Genomic DNA, 20,000 nt, shown 5'->3' with positions numbered 1-20,000 from the left:
GTTCCACCAAAAATCTGGAAACTTGTACGCTTGATTTCGGCTGCTTTCTTGCCTGTTCGCTACACTTATCTAACAGATTCTAAAAAAACAAGAGGGAAACAGCAAATTCTCAAGAAAAGGGAACACCTCTTTTGAAATAAAGAAGCCTGCCGTTTACCTTGCCCGTAAACGCCAAACAAATTTCTATCGTAAACCATCCATTGCGAATTTTTACGACACTTCCGCCGACTCGACGGAAAATAAATTTTAATATACCAAGTGAGACCCAGAGCGGGAAGGTCAATGGTGCTTCAAAGCCATTAGCTGCAAACCCGTCAGACCGGAATGCAAAGTTAGATCTTTTGGTTGGCCTTTGCTCACGAGTTCAAAATCTTATAAACACTTTGCTAAATTCCTGGTTTCCCAATTTTTTTCACAACAATTTTCGTCTTTGGGGGAAGAGGTGTGGCGCAGTGAAAGCATTCGCCTTCCTCTAATGTGGCCTGGGATTGAGTCCCGTATTCCTAATAGCACACGTTCGATATGTCAATATTCACTCACGGTAAGCTACGAGGCTTTACGGTTAAATTCCAAGATTGTTTTGTTTAGAGCTCCTCCTTGAGACTTGTGAGACAAAGAAAACAGAACCGAGCCGTGAAATTTGACCATAAGGCCTCGTAGCCACGCCTTAATATTGATATATTGAACTCGGCCTATTCGCTGCTTCTTCACTCGACTCCGAAAGGATTTGCTCCCGGTATTTCCGTGGTATAATAACCTTTGATTTGCAGTTTCCACAAAGTATTAGAACTCGGCCATATAAACTTGACAGACTTAACTATTAGAGGGTAATGTGAAGTGCTTGTTATAGACCATGTGAGCATTAGCCCTACTAATGGAATTGGGTCCACACAATGACAGAGAACAACTCTGATCAGGATCGGGAATTGAACTGACGACTTTCGGGTTAGATCACCGCTGCTCTACCGACTGAGCTACAAGGTCAGACGGGAGCAGGTCGTGGGAATTAAAGATGCCAATGTTACCCCCGGTCAGAGTTTTTCTCTGTCCTCGTATGGGCCTGTTACACAGGAAATCCACACAATGTTGAGGTATTCCACGTGTATTTTTACATTGTCCAGTCCTCTGGCGCATTTCTATAGGAAGAAGAGTAGGAGGAGGAGCAGTCGTCACTCAGATGGCTAGTGCAAGGCTTTCGATGACTTCAACGTCTGTTTCTACTTTCCTCTGATCGGTGTAGCTATAGCTTTAAATATCCGTAAAACGGAGCACTGACAGAGGGAGGGGGTAAAAGGCGCACCCTTGGCTTCCATTGATACCAGTTTGAATTCGTAACTGAAGGAACTACTGACTGTTAAATAAAGTGACTTTACCTTTACCTTATATGTAACAGGCCCAATTCCATTAGTAGGGCTAACGCTCACATGGTTTATATGAGTAGAAAACTAGCACTTCACACTACCCTCTAATAGTTAAGTCTGTTGAAATAGAAGTGCTTCACGGCCAACTTTTGCAAAAACGTAACCCTTCCTTGTACGTATAAACTTGCGACTCTATTGTTTTGTTATTGTTTTGTCAGAGTAGCCTATGTGCACTTGGGCGATGGTTAACAAACTTTAGCTGGGAGCCTGCCAACTGCGAAGGATAAAACTGAGGCATTCTACAACACTCTGATCAAAGCGATCCATACCCCTATGCCCACTCAGACGGTCAAAGTTTGCTCCTTAGATAAGCCCTGGGTGTCGAGCAGAATGAAGGCGTTGGTCTACAGGAGACAATAGGCGTTTAAGACTCATGGCAAAGAGTCAGCCGTGTTTAAGATTTATCGCAAAAGAAACTCAAGTCACTATCGAACAGTTCCAATCTGTATTAAGATTGCAGGATTTTCTCACGTATTCGTATAGCACATGTACAAAGGCGCGTACGAAACCTTGAACACCCTCTAATTTAAATTAAACACCCGAAAAGTTACATGGTTGAAATATTGCTTTTGAAGTAAAGCAATTTGAAATCATCGCAGGCTTTAAAGTATATTTCACTGAGGAATTTTTTTTTGATCAAAAGACATTCAATGTTTTAGTTCTCTGAACATTTATAAACAACTTAACGAAAGGGCAATTCTCTTTTTAAAAAAAAAATAGGCATACCGATGAAAATCAGTAACTTTCGAGCACCTTTTTCAAAAGTCGAGCATTATTTAAGTACTTCTTTGCCATTTTTGAAGCACCATTTTCCAGTTTGCCAGCCCAATCGGGATAGACCTATCGTCAAATCATTTTTGGGCGAACTTCACAAGGCCAATAAACTAGGAAACACAAGTCACCTTATAGCCTAATTTTTAATGATGGAAAGCTTAACTATCATAGATTTGTGCTATAAAAAAAACCACTTTAAATAAGACCTATTAGAAGGGAAATAAGCTCTCTATAAATATTAAGAAAACTAATTACATGATTGTTAAATCCCCAAAAAGAAATCAGGAAACATAAATGTTAAATTACCAAATAAAGATGAAAACAGTGAAATACGGACATGTAAAAACTAGCGATAAAAAGCTAAACCTCCGATGTTTCGGCGACCTCATGACGCCATTATCAAGGAGTTGGAAATGAACATGCGAGTTCATAACGGCCAACACTACTTTCCATCCCTAAAACTGACATTGGACATTTCGTAACAATTACACGACACATTATGCTATGTTAATATTGACAAGCTTACCGCTCTAAAAACAATGAAAACAAGCAGAATGACAGCTTTAGTTCAACAAGAAATAGCGTTTCTAAGCCATGCCGCACTCACCTACAGTATTTAGGTCTAAAAACCCCGTTGAAGAAGGTTAACTTTCAATTGTTTTGCTAGGTACTATTATGTCAATACTCTAAAAATTTCGACTTTCCGGGAGCTTGTCTCGTTGGTCTAGAGGATATCGGAAACTGCAAGGTGAAGCCATCGATCCGGGTTCAACTCTTTGCCTTGCCTATTTTGAATCTTCTCAGCTTGTTTAAAATCTTTGTTTCGTTGAAGTAAATTTGAAGTCTAAAGTACACTGTACATCGTATAAGTTGAATAAAAAGGGAAATGTCAGTTTGAGGGATGGAAAGAAGTGATGACCGTTCATAGCAGGTACAAAATACTCCAAATTTGCATAAGTGGAGGAGAGCTAGACAAAGACTTTAGCTCGGATTAAATCTGTTTGCACGTTCAGCCGTGGTCGACGTGACTATGGTAGTGGAGAAGTAGACCTTAGACCTTACTCTCGATTTGGGGTGCTCGGTTTAGGAGGTGGGTGCCCATCCTGCCCTCAGTTTTAACATGGAGAAAGGAATGCTTCCCTTTTAATACCTTTGTCAACTCAAGAGTTACTGACCAACGTTTGCAATGGTGCGAAGTGGTATAAAATGACGTGACTCGGGTAGTCATACCATTTTTAAAATTCAAAAAATTTCTACAAGCATATGCATGGGCAAAGTCCCACCTCCCCAGGAGTTTAAAATGCACACAATTAATTAAGAGATCAGGCAACTTTTACCCCACACACCCTTTTACCTTCTAGAAGTTTTAAGAAATCGCCCATTTCATTGAATTGTTTTGCATCGGTCCAGTCCCTCTGTGACAAAATATCACAAAATCAACATGTACAACTTTAAAGTAAAGAACTTTCCATTTTTTTGGTTCCAGGCCCTAGCAAGAGTCCATCACCTAAGAGTTAGATTTACCCATATTTTCCTAGTCCTCATCAACGTCAGAAAAGTGTCTGTTTTTGAACTACGTTTTGTGGGAAAATAAACAATAAACAAATTGGCTAACTCAATGTTGTGCCCGATTCAAACCCTTCAGGAATAAAGCGTTTTGTTCCAGGAATTTCCGTCTCATTTAAATGTGAACGCTACATTAAAATTTTTGTAATTTCCAAACATTTATACTTCCGTAGGTTGTTTTTTAGCTTATAGACATTTACCTCCCGAAACAATTAATTTGCTTATTTAGCTTTGGCCAACCTTACAGAAACACAGAAAATACACATTCCCCGAGACTGTCACTTAATGATATTGTAAATGGAAAGTTGGTATAGCAAGCTTAAGAGTATACATTTCACCTGAGGAACAAACTGCAAAAGCTTGGAGTTATTTTCAAGGGCCAAAATAACAAGACGGCTAGATCCTCAGTTATGGAAACAAACCCCTGATTTCTATCAAGTGATTAACTAATCCTGGAACAGATGCTTACAAAACAAGGCACAAATGTAAGGACTTGAACAGTATCTTAATACTACTGAAATCTCATGGTACTTTAACTATAATTGGCATGATATCTTGTGTCTGACAGCTACTGAGGTATCAATGATTGAATTGTTTTCAATAACTCATATAATCGAAGAAAGGAAAATAACATATCGACATATCGCAGTCCAAGTAAGTTTTTCACGTTTTGGACATCGTTTCTGAAAAAGAAAAACAAGGAAGAAAGAAACAAGTAGTGGATTAAATGCAAATAACGAATTTCGTTCTGATTGACAAGTAAATAATATAACAATTATCTTAATTCATTCATTTAACTGTTTGTGCTAGAGTTAACAGCAACAATTCCTATTCACTTCACTTGACATAAGCAATCGACAATCACCGATCAGTTTCACAGTCACTCCATCATAACCCAGGCTCAAACAGCTAGCTATCTGCAGGAAGCTGAAGTAGCTGACTCGGTGAATGCAGACATTATTTAATTCAGGTATTAGCCAAAGCAGTTCGAGTAAAAATAACCACTCTGGCAACCGTTTTTAAAGCCATTTCTCTGTGAAGAACGTACCTGCTCCTTTCGACAACTTCCTGATTAAAAACATGTACAAAGTACAGCGATTCAGTCATTTAAGTTATATTTAAATAGCACTTACCATTCTTTTGGTGTTCCAGCTCCCCAAATTCAAAGGTGACATCATCGCCAATTAACACAAATGGTGCCCAGTATTTTATGGCCGAATAGTTCTTTGTCTCCTGAAGAGATTTCATAGCATGGTGAAGAGCTGTACTTGCACCTTTTCTATCTGCCAAGTGTTGGTAAAAACTCTTCATGAACAAGAAGGTCGCCTCGTCGTCGATTGCCCAGAGTGACACCAGTACAGACCGGGCACCAGCACACAGGAAAGCCCTGGCTATTCCCACAATACCCTCAGATTTTACCTCTCCCTGGCCACTATGACAGCAACTAAGCACAACCAGTCTTGCCTGAAGGTGAACTGCTTGAACATCGCTCAATGATAACATGTAATCTTCCTCATCAGGGATCTTGGATGTGCGTTCGGGATTTGGCGCCAAAGCAATTTCTCCAGATCCGCCATCCCCATGTGCAGCAATGTGGATTAAGGTAACTGACTTCATTCTTCTCAGCACCTCAGCTTTGGTTGCATTTTTTCCTGTAAGAGGCACGGTCTGCAGAAGTTCTCCAATTATATCCACCTCTTTTTTTGCACATGGCAGCTGTCCATACATGGGTTCACCAGTGCCGTAAGTGACTTCGCTCAAGCACGGATCGCCTACAAGCAGCGCTTCATTCTTACTTTGGAAGTTATCAGGTGCCATAGTGATCAATTTTAAAGCAGTCAGCGAGGGAATTACACGGATCCTGACAGAGTCACTCATTGCAGAAAAAGGAGCCAGGCAAAAGTGTCCATCAGGAACAAACACTAAGTCATCGCCCTGGATCAAGTCTGCTATAGGACTGATTAAGACATCATACAAGGGCTGCAAAGAGTGCACAGAGAAGCTCAAAGACTGAAAAGTTTCTTCAACACTTTCCCTACTCCTCGAGAAGTCGCTGCCTCGTCTTTCAAGTGAACGATTCTCGCATCGCAAAACAAACCCTGCATTGATCTGTTCTAGCGTACTTTTCATCAGAGACTTGGCAGTTCCATTTTCGATTTTCTTTTGTCTAAAATTTATCCTGATATCATCTCTTAGCAACCAGAAGCTGATCGTGTTCCCTTCAAGTGCTGTGAAAACAGTTTGTGAAGGTAGATCTTTCATAACCAAAGAGATAGTTACCTTCACCATAGGTTTCTCATCAACGCTGTATTGCATCTTTAAAATGTCTGCCAAAGCCTGTGCTCGTCCTTGCTCAGCAGCATACAAAGCTTCATCAACCTCTCCATTCTTCAAGAGTGCTGTCCACAGAGCGGTGTACGCAAACCCCTTTGTGTCACGAAAGCTTATTTTCCATGCATCCTCTGACTGAAGAAGACGCCTAACTTCATCAAAATAATAAACGCTTAGACGCCAGTAATTAAGAGCTTTGCTCAAGGAGCCAAAAAATTCATGAACATGACCAATATGATAACATGCGATTGCCAGCCCTATTGGGTCCTCTGTTTCCTGACAAATACTAAGATTTTGATAGTGGTACTCTATGGCTTGCTTGAAATTACCAAGACTTCGATAAGCGTTGCCGAGATTTCCATAGGCCGCTCCTTCTCTGGCCCTGTCCCCTACCTCTTTTGCAATACTAAGACATTGATGGTGATATTCTATGGCTTGCTTGAAATTACCAAGACTTTGATAAGCGTTGCCGAGATTTCCATAGGCCGCTCCTTCTCTGGCCCTGTCGTCTACCTCCTTTGCAATACTAAGACGTTGATGGTGATATTCTATGGCTTGCTTGAAATTACCAAGACTTTGATAAGCGTTGCCGAGATTTCCATAGGCTGTTCCTTCTCTGGCCCTGTTCCCTACCTCTTTTGCAATACTAAGACATTGATGGTGATACTCTATGGCTTGCTTGAAATTACCAAGACTTCGATAAGCGTTGCCGAGATTTCCATAGGCCGCTCCTTCTCCGGCCCTGTCCCCTACCTCTTTTGCAATACTAAGACATTGATGGTAATATTCTATGGCTTGCTTGAAATTACCAAGACTTTGATAAGCGTTGCCGAGATTTCCATAGGCCGTTCCTTCTCCGGCCCTGTCCCCTACCTCTTTTGCAATACTAAGATCTTGATGGTGATACTCTATGGCTTGCTTGAAATTACCAAGACTTTGATAAGCGTTGCCGAGGTTGCAAAAAGCTTTTTCTTCTCCGGCCCTGTCCCCTACCTCTTTTGCAATACTAAGACATTGATGGTGATACTCTATGGCTTGCTTAAAATTACCAAGACTTTGATAAGCGTTGCCGAGATTTCCATAGGCCTTTCCTTCTCCAGCCCTGTCCCCTACCTCTTTTGCAATACTAAGATCTTGATGGTGATACTCTATGGCTTGCTTGAAATTACCAAGACTTTGATAAGCGTTGCCGAGATTTCCATAGGCCGCTCCTTCTCCGGCCCTGTCCCCTACCTCTTTTGCAATACTAAGACGTTGATGGTGATATTCTATGGCTTGCTTGAAATTACCAAGACTTTGATAAGCGTTGCCGAGATTTCCATAGGCCGCTCCTTCTCCGGCCCTGTCCCCTACCTCTTTTGCAATACTAAGAAATTGATGGTGATACTCTATGGCTTGCTTGAAATTACCAAGACTTTGATAAGCGTTGCCGAGATTTCCATAGGCCGCTCCTTCTCCGGCCCTGTCCCCTACCTCTTTTGCAATACTAAGACATTGATGGTTATATTCCATGGCTTGCTTGAAATTACCAAGACTTCGATAAGCGTTGCCGAGATTTCCATAGGCCGCTCCTTCTCTGGCCCTGTCCCCTAACTCTTTTGCAATACTAAGACATTGATGGTGATACTCTATGGCTTGCTTGAAATTACCAAGACTGTCATAAGCGTTGCCGAGATTTCCATAGGCCGCTCCTTCTCCGGCCCTGTCCCCTACCTCTTTTGCAATACTAAGATCTTGATAGTGGTACTCTATGGCTTGCTTGAAATTACCAAGACTTTGATAAGCGTTGCCGAGATTTCCATAGGCCGCTCCTTCTCTGGCCCTGTCCCCTACCTCTTTTGCAATACTAAGACATTGATGGTGATACTCTATAGCTTGCTTGAAATTACCAAGACTGTGATAAGCGTTGCCGAGATTTCCATAGGCGGCTCCTTCTCCGGCCCTGTCCCCTACCTCTTTTGCAATACTAAGACGTTGATGGTGATATTCTATGGCTTGCTTGAAATTACCAAGATTTTGATAAGCGTTGCCGAGATTTCCATAGGCCACTCCTTCTCTGGCCCTGTCCCCTAACTCTTTTGCAATACTAAGACATTGATGGTGATACTCTATGGCTTGCTTGAAATTACCAAGACTGTCATAAGCGTTGCCGAGATTTCCATAGGCCGCTCCTTCTCCGGCCCTGTCCCCTACCTCTTTTGCAATACTAAGATCTTGATAGTGGTACTCTATGGCTTGCTTGAAATTACTAAGACTTTGATAAGCGTTGCCGAGATTTCCATAGGCCGCTCCTTCTCCGGCCCTGTCCCCTACCTCCTTTGCAATACTAAGACATTGATGGTGATACTCTATGGCTTGCTTGAAATTACCAAGACTGTCATAAGCGTTGCCGAGATTTTCATAGGCCGCTCCTTCTCCGGTCCTGTCCCCTACCTCTTTTGCAATACTAAGACGTTGATGGTGATATTCTATGGCTTGCTTGAAATTACCAAGACTTTGATAAGCGTTGCCGAGATTTCCATAGGCCGCTCCTTCTCCGGCCCTGTCCCCTACCTCTTTTGCAATACTAAGATCTTGATGGTGATACTCTATGGCTTGCTTGAAATTACCAAGACTTCGATAAGCGTTGCCGAGGTTGTAATAAGCTCTTCCTTCTCCGGCCCTGTCCCCTACCTCTTTTGCAATACTAAGATGTTGATGGTGATACTCTATGGCTTGCTTGAAATTACCAAGACTTCGATAAGCGTTGCCGAGATTTCCATAGGCCGCTCCTTCTCCGGCCCTGAAACCCACTTCCTTAAAAATGGCTAATGCTTCTCTGTAATTTGTTATGGCCTGATTAAAGTCAGCTGTGCCCTTATAGTATCTACCAAGATTGAAATAAGCCAAACCCTTGCCTAGTCTGTCTCCCTCCTTTCTTGCAACGCTAAGCTGTTGCATATGCCGCTCCAAAAGGTCCAACTTTTTATCCACCATTGCTGATAATCAAAACCAGGAAGTTTTTCTCAGAAATCTGGGGTGTACCTAGAAGATAAATGAACGAAAAGACAATAGGTTCAATGCTCTGAGTACAGGATGCTAAACCGGCACAGCAAGGTTAATTGAACAGTGAAGGAATAACTATCTTAAGCTAGTATTTTGAAAGAAATATGCCTTTCTTCATCAGGGTTTCCCAAGGAATGATTTCGGCTAATGGAGACAGTTGTTACAGAATAAATACTTGGGCATTTAACAGACTAAGAGCGTTTTATACAATAATAATCACCAAACATTAAAAATAGAAATTCTATTATGTAAATGAGGGAAAAACAGCCTATAGAAAAGCAATGGCATCCCATTTCATCTTTCTTATCGAAAGCTAATTAAAAGTTCCTAACAGGAGGGGATGCCATTAAGAGTGTAATATTTAATTTTTTGAAATTGACGTCAAACTCATAATTTTTTATTTCATGTCTAAATCTATCCAATGTCGGAATTGCTTGTTTTTTCATCACAATTTTTTTTGTCTGGATACCTGGTTACTCCATGTATTTTGATCCAGGGACTTTGAATGAGCTAATTGAACTGCTCACACGTTTCCATTGAGAAATGCTGTTCGTCTGGACAGAATTGGCCGTTTTTATACTAGAGATGCATAATCCGGTTATTCAAATTATGCCTTTCCCTCTCTTTCTCCATACGCCAAAATCATTCGTTGGGAAACCCTGATGAAGAAAGGCATTTCGAAAATTGGCTTAAGATAGTTATTCCCTCTCACTGCTCAATTAATCTTGCTGTGCCAGTTTAGCATCCTGTAGTCAGGACATTGAAAGTATTGTGTTTTCGTATTTCTCGGCGTTGTTTAAAAAAGTAGGTACGCAATGCGTACATGTGGGTAGCCACTTAGACACCGTACTACCAATGGAGTCTTAATAACCCTTTCACTCCCAATAGTGCCACTTATAGATTTTACTCTGTCTAACGCCAGACAATTTTACTCGTCAATGGGGAACCCCACGGGGATGAAAGGGTTAAAGGGTTAAGTATGCTGTTCGTTTTCATTTGGGTTCTAACCATTTACTATACTAGCTCTCTACGAACTTCATTGGCTTGCCATTGCCTATCGAATCAGGTTTAAGATTTGGGTACAGCGATTTGCCCACGGCATCTCGATCCGATTTGGAGAGGTAATAACAAAAATTGTGCCTGCCCACATGAATGGGCATCACACATGGCAGTGAAAGGGGAGCACGGATTAACCCTTAACACCAGCTAAATCCAAACTGGAATGCAAAATTACAAACTGGAATGTTTGATTCAGTACAGTTTTAACCAATAGGAATCAAATATCAAGTGGTGGCTTATCAGTACTGAATCAGTTGAATGTTTCATACCCTCTCCGCCAATCGTAATTCTTGTGATCAAATCAAACCACAACTGAAGCAGTTTTGTCCGAGCCAATGAAAAGCAACCACGTTCCAGGGTTCTCCTTATTAGGCGGTAACCGGTAAAATCTACCGCTTGTAAAGCACTTATTACCGCCTGCAAACGCTCAGAAGTCGCTTATCCGTTGCAGAAGGTCCAAAATTAACTAAATGCTTTACCGGTTTGAAAAGGCCCCAACCAGTTGTGCTGAAAACTAGGGAGAGCCCTGTGTTCGTGCCAATTTTTTTACACATTATTTATTCTTTAATTTCTTTATGAACATAAAGCAATCTTTGATTCACCGTCAGTATTGAAACTGTTTGTGACCTTCAAGCAGACAATTTTCATACCGACTGCTAAATCACTGTTTAATTTATGGGAGCAAAAATGACTTGCAATACGGACTTGTTCCTTACCAGCCAAAACGCAGTCAAGGCATGCTATTTTTTGAGAAAGCCGCATTACTTATAATTTTTACACACGCGCACGGATAATTAAAGAAAAAACAGCAATTACATGTACTTACTTCGCCCGTTGTGGATGAATTTTGGCATTTGCAGGCAGATCTGGATTTGATTCCAATCAAACAAACACTTATTAAGCCCTTAATGTACGAGCCCTTGCGATGAATTGCACGCCCCTTAGAACCTTTGTAATAAGAAACATCGACTGCTTTTCTTGCCGTGTCTTAGTCAAATTTTTTTTACATTCTGTAAATAATCATTTGCCTTGGAAGCCTTGCTTTAGCGGGGAACTAGAAAGGAAAAATAAAAGAACAAGGAGAAAAAAGGCTTTGAATAATTCTCTGGTAAATTCAATTATTGCGATTGTGAATTGAATTACATTGTAGACACGTGCCCGTGACATTTGCGCTGGTGTTGGTGTCGTTTAAATTGGCGTGATGGATTGTTTTCCTTCGCTTATTCACTGATGTTTTCCGCCTTAGTTCCAGAAGCATATGAACAGTGATGCATATATATCTCTTTGCATATAGGTCCATATACCATAAAGTTGTCTCACTGATAACTGCGTCAAGTCTCGTGGACTTGTTTAGTTGACTGATTTCGTACGGGAAAAGCTTGATTGCCCAGAGAGCCTTCCAACTGATTCAGTCACACAACCCGACTTATTCAGTTGACCCGGAGAACAGCAAAAAGTTACTGCGGGTGCGAGGAAAATCGTAGGGATGGTCTTCCGCTATTATCCGGCACTATTCATGTCAATAACTGATTCAGTTGTAAATTAATGGTAACCGGCTGATTCAGTTGGATCTTCTAACTCGAGGGCAGAGAAATGAAAAGGTGTCCATTGCCGGCTTGTCCTATTTGCTGAGAGCATTGTTCTATAAACCTTATTAACAGAAATTTCTTTTTCACCTTGTTGCTCTCGTTCCCTACTAAAGTGAATCAGTTGACTGATTTCGTACAGTTAGTCACGGTAACTGAGACGCCGATTTATACCCAGAGAGCCTTCCAACTGATTCATTCACCCGGCCGGACTTATTCAGGAAAAACAAGTGCCTCTATGTTTCAGTCCGTAAAAAACAGCAAAAAAGAGGATCTAAATAATTATGTTCAGTGAAAACCGGCCGAATTGTTACCCATGAAAACCTGCACGTTTCCGATATGACAATTGGAAAACAAACTGTTCAATAATACCCAAGGAAAAATTCCGAAATTTATCTGCCATTTCTGCGGATGATGGCGTGAGCTTTCGTTTGTTCCGTGCTTTGTACTCTCATAAAGCACAGTGTTTAAACCAATGAGAGCAGGCGTTATATAGAAACTTTATTATAGTATATAATTTTATACTAGTATTATGTATAATTTACATAATATTATTACATAAATATCATAGTAATAAATATAATAAGTAAAATAAGAAATACATGCACCCTCACAGCCGTACAGCCACCTTGTGCAATTTTTTGTTTTTCTTGAAAAAATCTTTTAATCACATTTTCTGAATGAAACTTGCACCTAGATTAAGAATAAATTTCGCTCTCTCTCTCTGAACTTTAACAAACAAGAAATCCTTTCCAACCTACAAGACATACACGGTGTGGTGGTCTGCGGGTTTTAGAGTATTATATTGACCACAAGCATGCTAATTCCGTTGTATGTGTCGAAAACACTGATGTATAAACTATCCAGAAACTAGCGTGTGCGTGTCAAGGTGGCTCAAACCAGCTTCAACCATTTTTGAGGGAATGTCTCATTAGACAGACTAACTCTATAACGCTGTTTCACTTAACGGCAATGTTATGGCACCACATGAAACCCTGCCGATAATCGTTAAACAAGATGCACATGTTACTGTGACGTAATAAATTACCATGGCAACAGAAGAACCATCTAAAAACGCCCTATATTTTGTGTTAAAGCACTTAGTATCCCAAAAACGAACTAAAGTGTCCCCCATTTTTTATTGCTGAAAAGCGATTAGCAGGCTAAGATGAAACTCTGTGCAAAGTTAAAAAAAAATCTGGAGCAGATTCAGAACCACATTAAAATTTTCCAATTGTCAAGGTGGCTATGAATCTGCTGCAAAGAATTTTTTTAAACTTTGTAATGAGTTTTGTCTTAGCGTGCCAATTACTCTCCAGCAATAAAAAAATGGGAGTCACCCAGTTCGTTTTTGAGATATTCGCGTTTAAAGATAAAATATAGCGTGTTTTTCAGTGGCTATCTTGTTTTCATGGTAACTTCGCCACTGTGCTACAACTTCGGTTATAAATAGTTGAAATTTCGCTAGAACAGCAAGTCAAGCGCAAGTCAAGCTTTTAAAACTGAGCAAAGGTTAATTCGCGCTCCCCTTTCACTGCCATGTGTGATGCCCATTCATGTGGGCAGGCGTAATTTTTCTTATTACATCTCAATCGGATTCCAAATCGATCACAATGCCGTGGGCATATCGTCGTACCCAAAAATTATATCATCTACCTCAAAAACACCTTTTAAAAGCAATTAATACGAAAATAATAACCGTTAGTTTCACGGGCAGTGATACAATCTGGCTGCACTGATCAATGTACTCGCTTCAGGGACAACTGGAAAAGTGAGTGCTCGCAGTCTCGTACAACGATACATGATTACATGGTCTTACATATCTTGCTTACTCGATTTTCGCAATTGGATCGATTGCTGAATACCCGTCCACAAAGGAGCATTTACGTTCGCAACGCTAGCCGCGGTACCGAACTGAACGAAAGTGGTTTTTGCGCAGTTTGTGTCAGATAGAGTGAATTCAGTAGAATGGCTGGTGCTGCAGTGCCTTAGTCGACTTACGGTTAAATTGAGCTGAGTAGAGTGGCTAGTGCCCCAGTGTCGCGGTGCTTACCTCATGGATTAACGAATGAGGTATATCCAACAACAGGACTGCGGCGGCACTGTGGCAGCAGTGTTTTTAGGGTCCATTTCTTGTGGCCGGGTTTTGACATTAAGGGCGCGTTCGATTGACCCTATTCCGGAATAAGAATACGAGGAGTGATGATTAAAACGGTATGTTTGGCGCGCTTCGAAGCAGCAAGGACAACAAACATGTGTTTAAAATAGCATTTTAGTGGATGTTTGACAATTTTTATGTGAATCACCGTAAAAACCAAGGATTTCTACCTTATATTCCACGCATTCTTATTCCGGAATACGGTCAATCGAACGCACCCTAAGTCTGTAATAGGTAGATTTCACGAAGAGATTTTCTGCTCAATCTAATTTAAGTGATTTAATTTAAAGCTCACCCGCACGTGCAAACAAAAGCCCAGCCTCTGTATCCAGAGAAGAATCCAACACTTTATAACTTCTCATGTGTGCCTTGATGTCCTTATCACATTTTGCTATTATTACGCATTGAACGTTTGCTGGATTGTCAGAACTTGGGCCACAAATTCCCCCAACAAACTCAGAATAGAACCGCATGCAGTCATAATGGTCTGTGTGCTTTGTCCTTATCTCTTGTGTGACAGCTCTGACGACACAATCACGGCACAACTCACGAAAGTCATGAAGCGTTCGACTGGTTCAACGGTTGTTTGAGGGCTTCGAGGGAAATCCAAGAAGCGTATGCTTACATAAAGGGGGATACCTTTCTTTGTTTGTTTTACAGGTATGTTCACAAAGTGAATTAAGGAAACTTGTTTGCGCAAAAATATGGAATGGGATGAATCTTGCTGGTATGCAAATTTTTAGGTCAGTTATTTTAATTACCGGATATGTCACTCTTAAACCAAGTCAGTAAAGTGACAGCTTTATTCCAGAGTCAAATTCCAGCTTTTATTCCAGAAATTGTTTTCCAGTTTTTGCAAGTTTTGGGTTCTTTCAAATGCTGGAAATAGCTTGAATTTGATACATCTATCAGGTGCTGCCAGAAAATGACAGTTTCTTCCAGTCATTATTTCTTGCAGGAAACTGGAAATAAACTAGCAATAGTCTACAGCTTGTTAACAATTTTAACATTTCTCAAATGAAACAAATTTTTAGTTTATTACAGTTTCTATTCTATAAATTCAACTCTTTTCAGATAAAAACTTAAAGAAATGTTTAGCATGCAGTTTCGTATTATGTATAAAATTTAAGAAGTAAGAAAATTCCATTGTAGAACCAGACATATGTAAACGCTATGTAAAGTTTATCATATAACTATGTTGAGCTATATAAAGGCTATTTACTGCTCCTTACTTGCTATGTAATAACTATGTAACTTGCTACATTACATAGTTGAGTCTGTGTAAAGCATATGCCATTACTATTGCAATACCATTTAAAGGTCACATAGCTCTCTAAAATAGCTTATGAATGTGAATGTGATATCTTTCGAGTTAATACATTTACTTAGCTTACGCAATGTCCTTTAAAGGCTCCAAACTTTGAACATAAAAGCACTCTGTACATGGAGAAATGAAAAAGAAAGCTTTTATTCCGATGTATTCAATAGGTTATGAGAAAAACCAATCAACGGATTACCTTGTTTGATGCTCTCTGAGTCTCGTAATCGGTAACATGATGCATTACTCTCGAAAATTACACACTCCAAGTCAGCACTTAATCCTTTCAATGAACTCCAGTATCTTTCGAATCTTGCTCCGTAGAAAGATTGTCATCCTCCGCCATCTTGGATAACACGTGAGAGACAGGATCGGGAACTAGTGCGTCCTTTTCGTTCTGGTCAGCAGTCAGCAGCATGGCGCTTATACATAAGGCGTCCATAGGGCGGTGAAACGGGCATTCCGCTCTTGGTCCAATGTGCGATGCGGAGAAGGACTGGCACGAGCGCTCCTTCCGCGTTTCCGGTGCAATTAATGGCTGCCAAAAACATCCTGGCGCGGCGCGGTGGCCTCATGGTTAGTGCGCTCGACTCCGGATCGAGTGGTCCGGGTTCGGGGCCTGGCAGGGGACATTGTGTTGTGTTCTTGGGCAAGACACTTTACTCTCACGATGCCTCTCTCCACCCAGGTGTATAAATGGGTACCGGCGTAAAGCTGGGGGTAACCCTGCGATGGACTAGCATCCCATCCAGGGGGGAGTATAAATACTCCTAGTCGCTTCATGCTACTGAAACCGGAGATAAGCGCCGGCCTGATGAGCCTTCTGGCTCGTAAGCGGAGACTTTACCTTTACCTTTTTATTAGTGTATATTTAAAGGCCTTTTTGATATTTTTGACCCAAAACTCAATACTATTTTGTCTGTCAAGTATTTTCGTCGGAAGCTGCTTAAATTTGACTGAAGTAAGACAGTGTCAAATGCAGGTATGTCCCGCTTACCATGACCAAGGGTAACCGGTCGTTTCGCCAACGTGTCAGCTCGCCAACGACCTGTTCGCCAACGTATGAAGTCTATTTGCCAACGTCTAATAATGTCAGTTCGCCAACGTCCAAAATACTTTGTGAAATAGATCTGAATTTTATTTACAAATTACCAAAAGAAGATAATGTGACCTTTGATCCAAGGTGAATTGTTTGATTCGGCTTGAAAATGTTCCTTTCACTCTCCCCAATCTCTCTCTCTCCCTCTCTGTCTCCCACGCCATCCACGGCTTTATTTGTGAACATAAACCGGCTGTAAAACCTTTTTATTAAACATTTGCGTAGTTAAAGAGCCATCGAGTTGAAATATGTTTGTTTGATTACGCGCTTAGAAAAGTTCACTTGTTTCCTGCAAATTTCGCCTACGTGTTTGTTCTACTCTCGCAAAGGGTTTTTGCGTTGTTTGAAACACTGATTAAATATTTGCGGCAAAACTTTTTCCTTCCCCCACTCAACTATTAAATGTTCCCCCTACAGCCTGCTTCTCTACCGGTCTCTTTTCTCCCTGTTACGGGAAGAATTAGAAACGCGATAAAAACAATGTGAGCTCATTAACTTCACTTGTGCGGCATGTTGCAAAGGAGGTGAGAACTTTTTCAACTTAAATAGCATATTGTTTAAACGTTTAATGATATGTAACTACAAGAAAGAACAGATAACACCAACAATATCTGCCAATCAAATTCCTGCGATTTTGATCCGGCTTTAATAATAATCAGGCATTGCTGTATAAAAGGGCTGTGATTTTCTGTTCAATTCAACCCACTCATCTTATCGAAGTATTTTCGCTGATCAAATATGTTTACAAGAGTCACTCGAGATGGAAAGCTATTATTGTATCTATTGCAATGGCTGCGACAAATGACAACATCGACGTTGCAACACGGGAATTTCGAGACAGCAGTATAGAGATGCTGTTAAGACCGGATTAGAGGTGGTTTGGCGATGCCTATATTGCAGTGAGATCACTGATCCAATTGGGGAGAGTAGCAGAATCGAGGAAGAGATGGATGCCATTGACATTCCGCCATCTTTTGGTATGCTTGTTTTTCACAATACTAAAACGACAATAGGTGATGGAATGTTCTTAAACAAAGAGCTTTCCGTGAATGGAATCAGTCTGCGAGGAATCTGTGTGTTGAGACTAGAATTGCTGCTTGATGAAAAGCATCTCATAGACGAGACAGTCAAATTTTCCTTCCTTTTTTTAGGTCATGTTAGATGAACTGACTGCTGCACCTTGTCCAGCCCTCCCTAAGCCTGTGCATGTGGCTAGAGCTGCCAACCGACTCCGGCAGAAACTCAGACCCGAGCAACCGAAAGATCTGGACTTCGAACTGGTCGAGGAATGTCTCCCTCCCGGTTTCTTCCAAGCCGACCTAACAGTTAAGCAGAAAGGCATCTGATCTTCGCCAGACAGGAGCAGCTAAATACCCTGGCCAAGGCTAAATCCTGGTACATGGACGGAACCTTCAAGCTTGTGCGACACCCATTCAAGCAGCTACTGACGGTGAATGCTTTCGTCCGATCCGGGGAATATGCAAAGCAAGTCCCACTTGTGTTTGTCCTGATGGCCAACAAGAAAGAAAAAGACTGCAAGAAGGTTTTAATCACTGTTTAGTTATAAATTAATAAAACTGAGAAAACATTATGCAGTCTATTGAGCATTAAAATAAAGATAAAGACAACGCAATATTCGGAATCGAACTGGGAAAACAGTTTCCAAGTATTATAGTAAGGAATCGAACTCGAAAACGTTATGCATATGCAGCTTCCAAGTATTAGTAAAACTATCTAAACCTCTTTCTACTAATCAATATCCTAGCATTTGTGTCCGATGAAAAACTGAAGCAGTGTCGAAACAGGCGAGGCTATTCGACAGCTGGGAGAAGTACGAAAGGAAAGAGAAGACCGCCGCACAGTTGCTGAAAACGTGCTCACATCTCAACGGCCCCACTCGTGGAAACTGAAGAAGTCAGTAAAAATCACAACCAAAAAACGGCTCCTTTAGGAGCCACCAAGTTTGCAAAAGAATATGACCAGCAATAAACTACCAATAAAGAAAACTAATAAAATTTGAGGGGGGATTGGGGCGCATTGAAAGGTTCAATAACAAATATGGTGGTTCACATCAACAATCCCTCTCATGAAGTGAATTGCAAGTTATCTAATTGACAATTATTCTCAACGAAAAAGGTGCTTTTGGACGTTGGCGAACATACGGTGGTGAAACGACCGGTATTCTGACCAAGCCATGTTCCGCTGCTTCTTTTAGGAGTACTCCACATTACTCCGCTCTAAATTTTACATATGTTTAAGATCGATAGCTTTTACATAACATAGTAAAAAACCAGGTGGATATATTTGGATATAGCAGCGTTTCAGAACTTCAAACTTGCTAATTAAAAACGCTCGCGACGAATCGGATTCCCCACCGCAGTCAATTTTACCAACAATATTTTAAAACTATTTGCAAGATTTCACCCGCTTGGGAAAATCAACAAACAACAAATACGGTTTAATCAGGGCGCTTGATAATTTAAATAAAATACGAGTAAAGCTTGCTGTTAATACTCTGTCCGAAAAAGTTTGCAAAGACATGGCTTTGCATGAAAACACCACAGAAAAGATACAAGAACTTATGAAAATGTGAAATGCTTTGGAATGTCTTCAAAGATAACAGTCCACTGCAGTCAATAACAAATCAACGTGTTACCAACTTAAACCAACTACTTAATTACTTTAAAGCCTGGAAACAAACATTCCACAGAAGGACAGATGTGTAAGAACACTTCATAACATGGCAAACAATGTTTGATCTCGAGGTAATATATAGACTAAACTTAAAATGGATCACAGCAAAACAATGCAAAACTGATAAGTTATTGTAAATACCATGTCCTTGCCCCCTTAGGTATAACTATGCAAAAAAGCCATACTATTCCATGGCAACTCCTTCATATTTTGTACCATCTGAGGACAAAGCAATGATTCCAGTTCCTTGTAGAATATCCTCCCCTGAAGAAAAGCAATTTGTAGCCTGTCACTACTGCTACGTTTTAAGACTCCCCATCCTCTCCCAAACCCCATATTGTTTTCTTTGCCTTTGTGCAGTTTGGCCCCAACAAATAAGCTAACCTGTGGCTGATCAATATGATCACATTTTGTTCCACAGTGTGAAACATAAATAAAATAATTAAGAGCATGAGCCCTGGAACATACCATAAAAAATAACAATGACTGTATTTATTGTTAGGCTTGACTAGCAACACCACACAGAGAAGTTAAAAAATATAGCATAACTATTTCACACTCAAGGATCACAGGTATCTATTTTTGGGGGTCTGAGGGCTTATTTAAAGAAAAGAAAAAAAAATGTGTCCGATCTAGCCCTTTTACTCAATCAAATAGTACATATCAATACAGTAACTCTCTGTTTCATATTGTTTTCAAGGTGTCAGTAAAAGGCCTTAAAGGACTTCTACATCTGCATCTAGTGAGTACATATTCCAGAACTCGGCAAGGTCCCTTTTTGACTTGTGGCTGTTTCTGCTTAGGTGGCCTCATACACCACGAGCCTTTTTGGAGATATCACCGCCAAGCCGGCCACGTCTGCTGAACAATTTTTATGGTCAAATATTTGTTAATCCCTCCTACGTGATTCAGTTTTTCATACATGTACTATCTGGCTGTTTCTGTGATT

General features: G+C 40.6%; 1 protein-coding gene across 16 annotated transcripts in view; it reads right to left on the bottom strand.

Annotated features, from left to right (window-relative positions):
* Positions 1 to 2,433: 2,433 nt before the first annotated feature.
* The window catches only part of LOC137996442 (tetratricopeptide repeat protein 28-like), a 102,944-nt gene continuing 85,377 nt past the window's right edge, over positions 2,434 to 20,000 (bottom strand). For 13 of the 16 annotated variants that reach the window (XM_068841843.1, XM_068841838.1, XM_068841840.1 and 10 more), the window contains 2 exons: positions 4,895 to 9,116; positions 2,434 to 4,444 (listed from right to left, as the gene is read on the bottom strand). In XM_068841843.1, the coding sequence (XP_068697944.1) occupies positions 4,425 to 4,444; positions 4,895 to 9,068 (4,194 nt within the window). In that variant the 5' untranslated portion in view covers positions 9,069 to 9,116 and the 3' untranslated portion in view covers positions 2,434 to 4,424. Of the gene's footprint in view, positions 4,445 to 4,894; positions 9,118 to 11,022; positions 11,251 to 20,000 lie in introns of all 16 variants that reach the window. The other 3 variants (XM_068841835.1, XM_068841848.1, XM_068841836.1) reach the window with 2 other exon arrangements.

Source organism: Montipora foliosa, chromosome 3 (assembly GCF_036669935.1).
Source record: "Montipora foliosa isolate CH-2021 chromosome 3, ASM3666993v2, whole genome shotgun sequence".
Classification (NCBI taxonomy): Eukaryota; Metazoa; Cnidaria; class Anthozoa; order Scleractinia; family Acroporidae; genus Montipora; species Montipora foliosa.
Note: the sequence above shows the minus strand (reverse complement) of the source record. Positions and strands in the feature narration are given on the sequence as shown.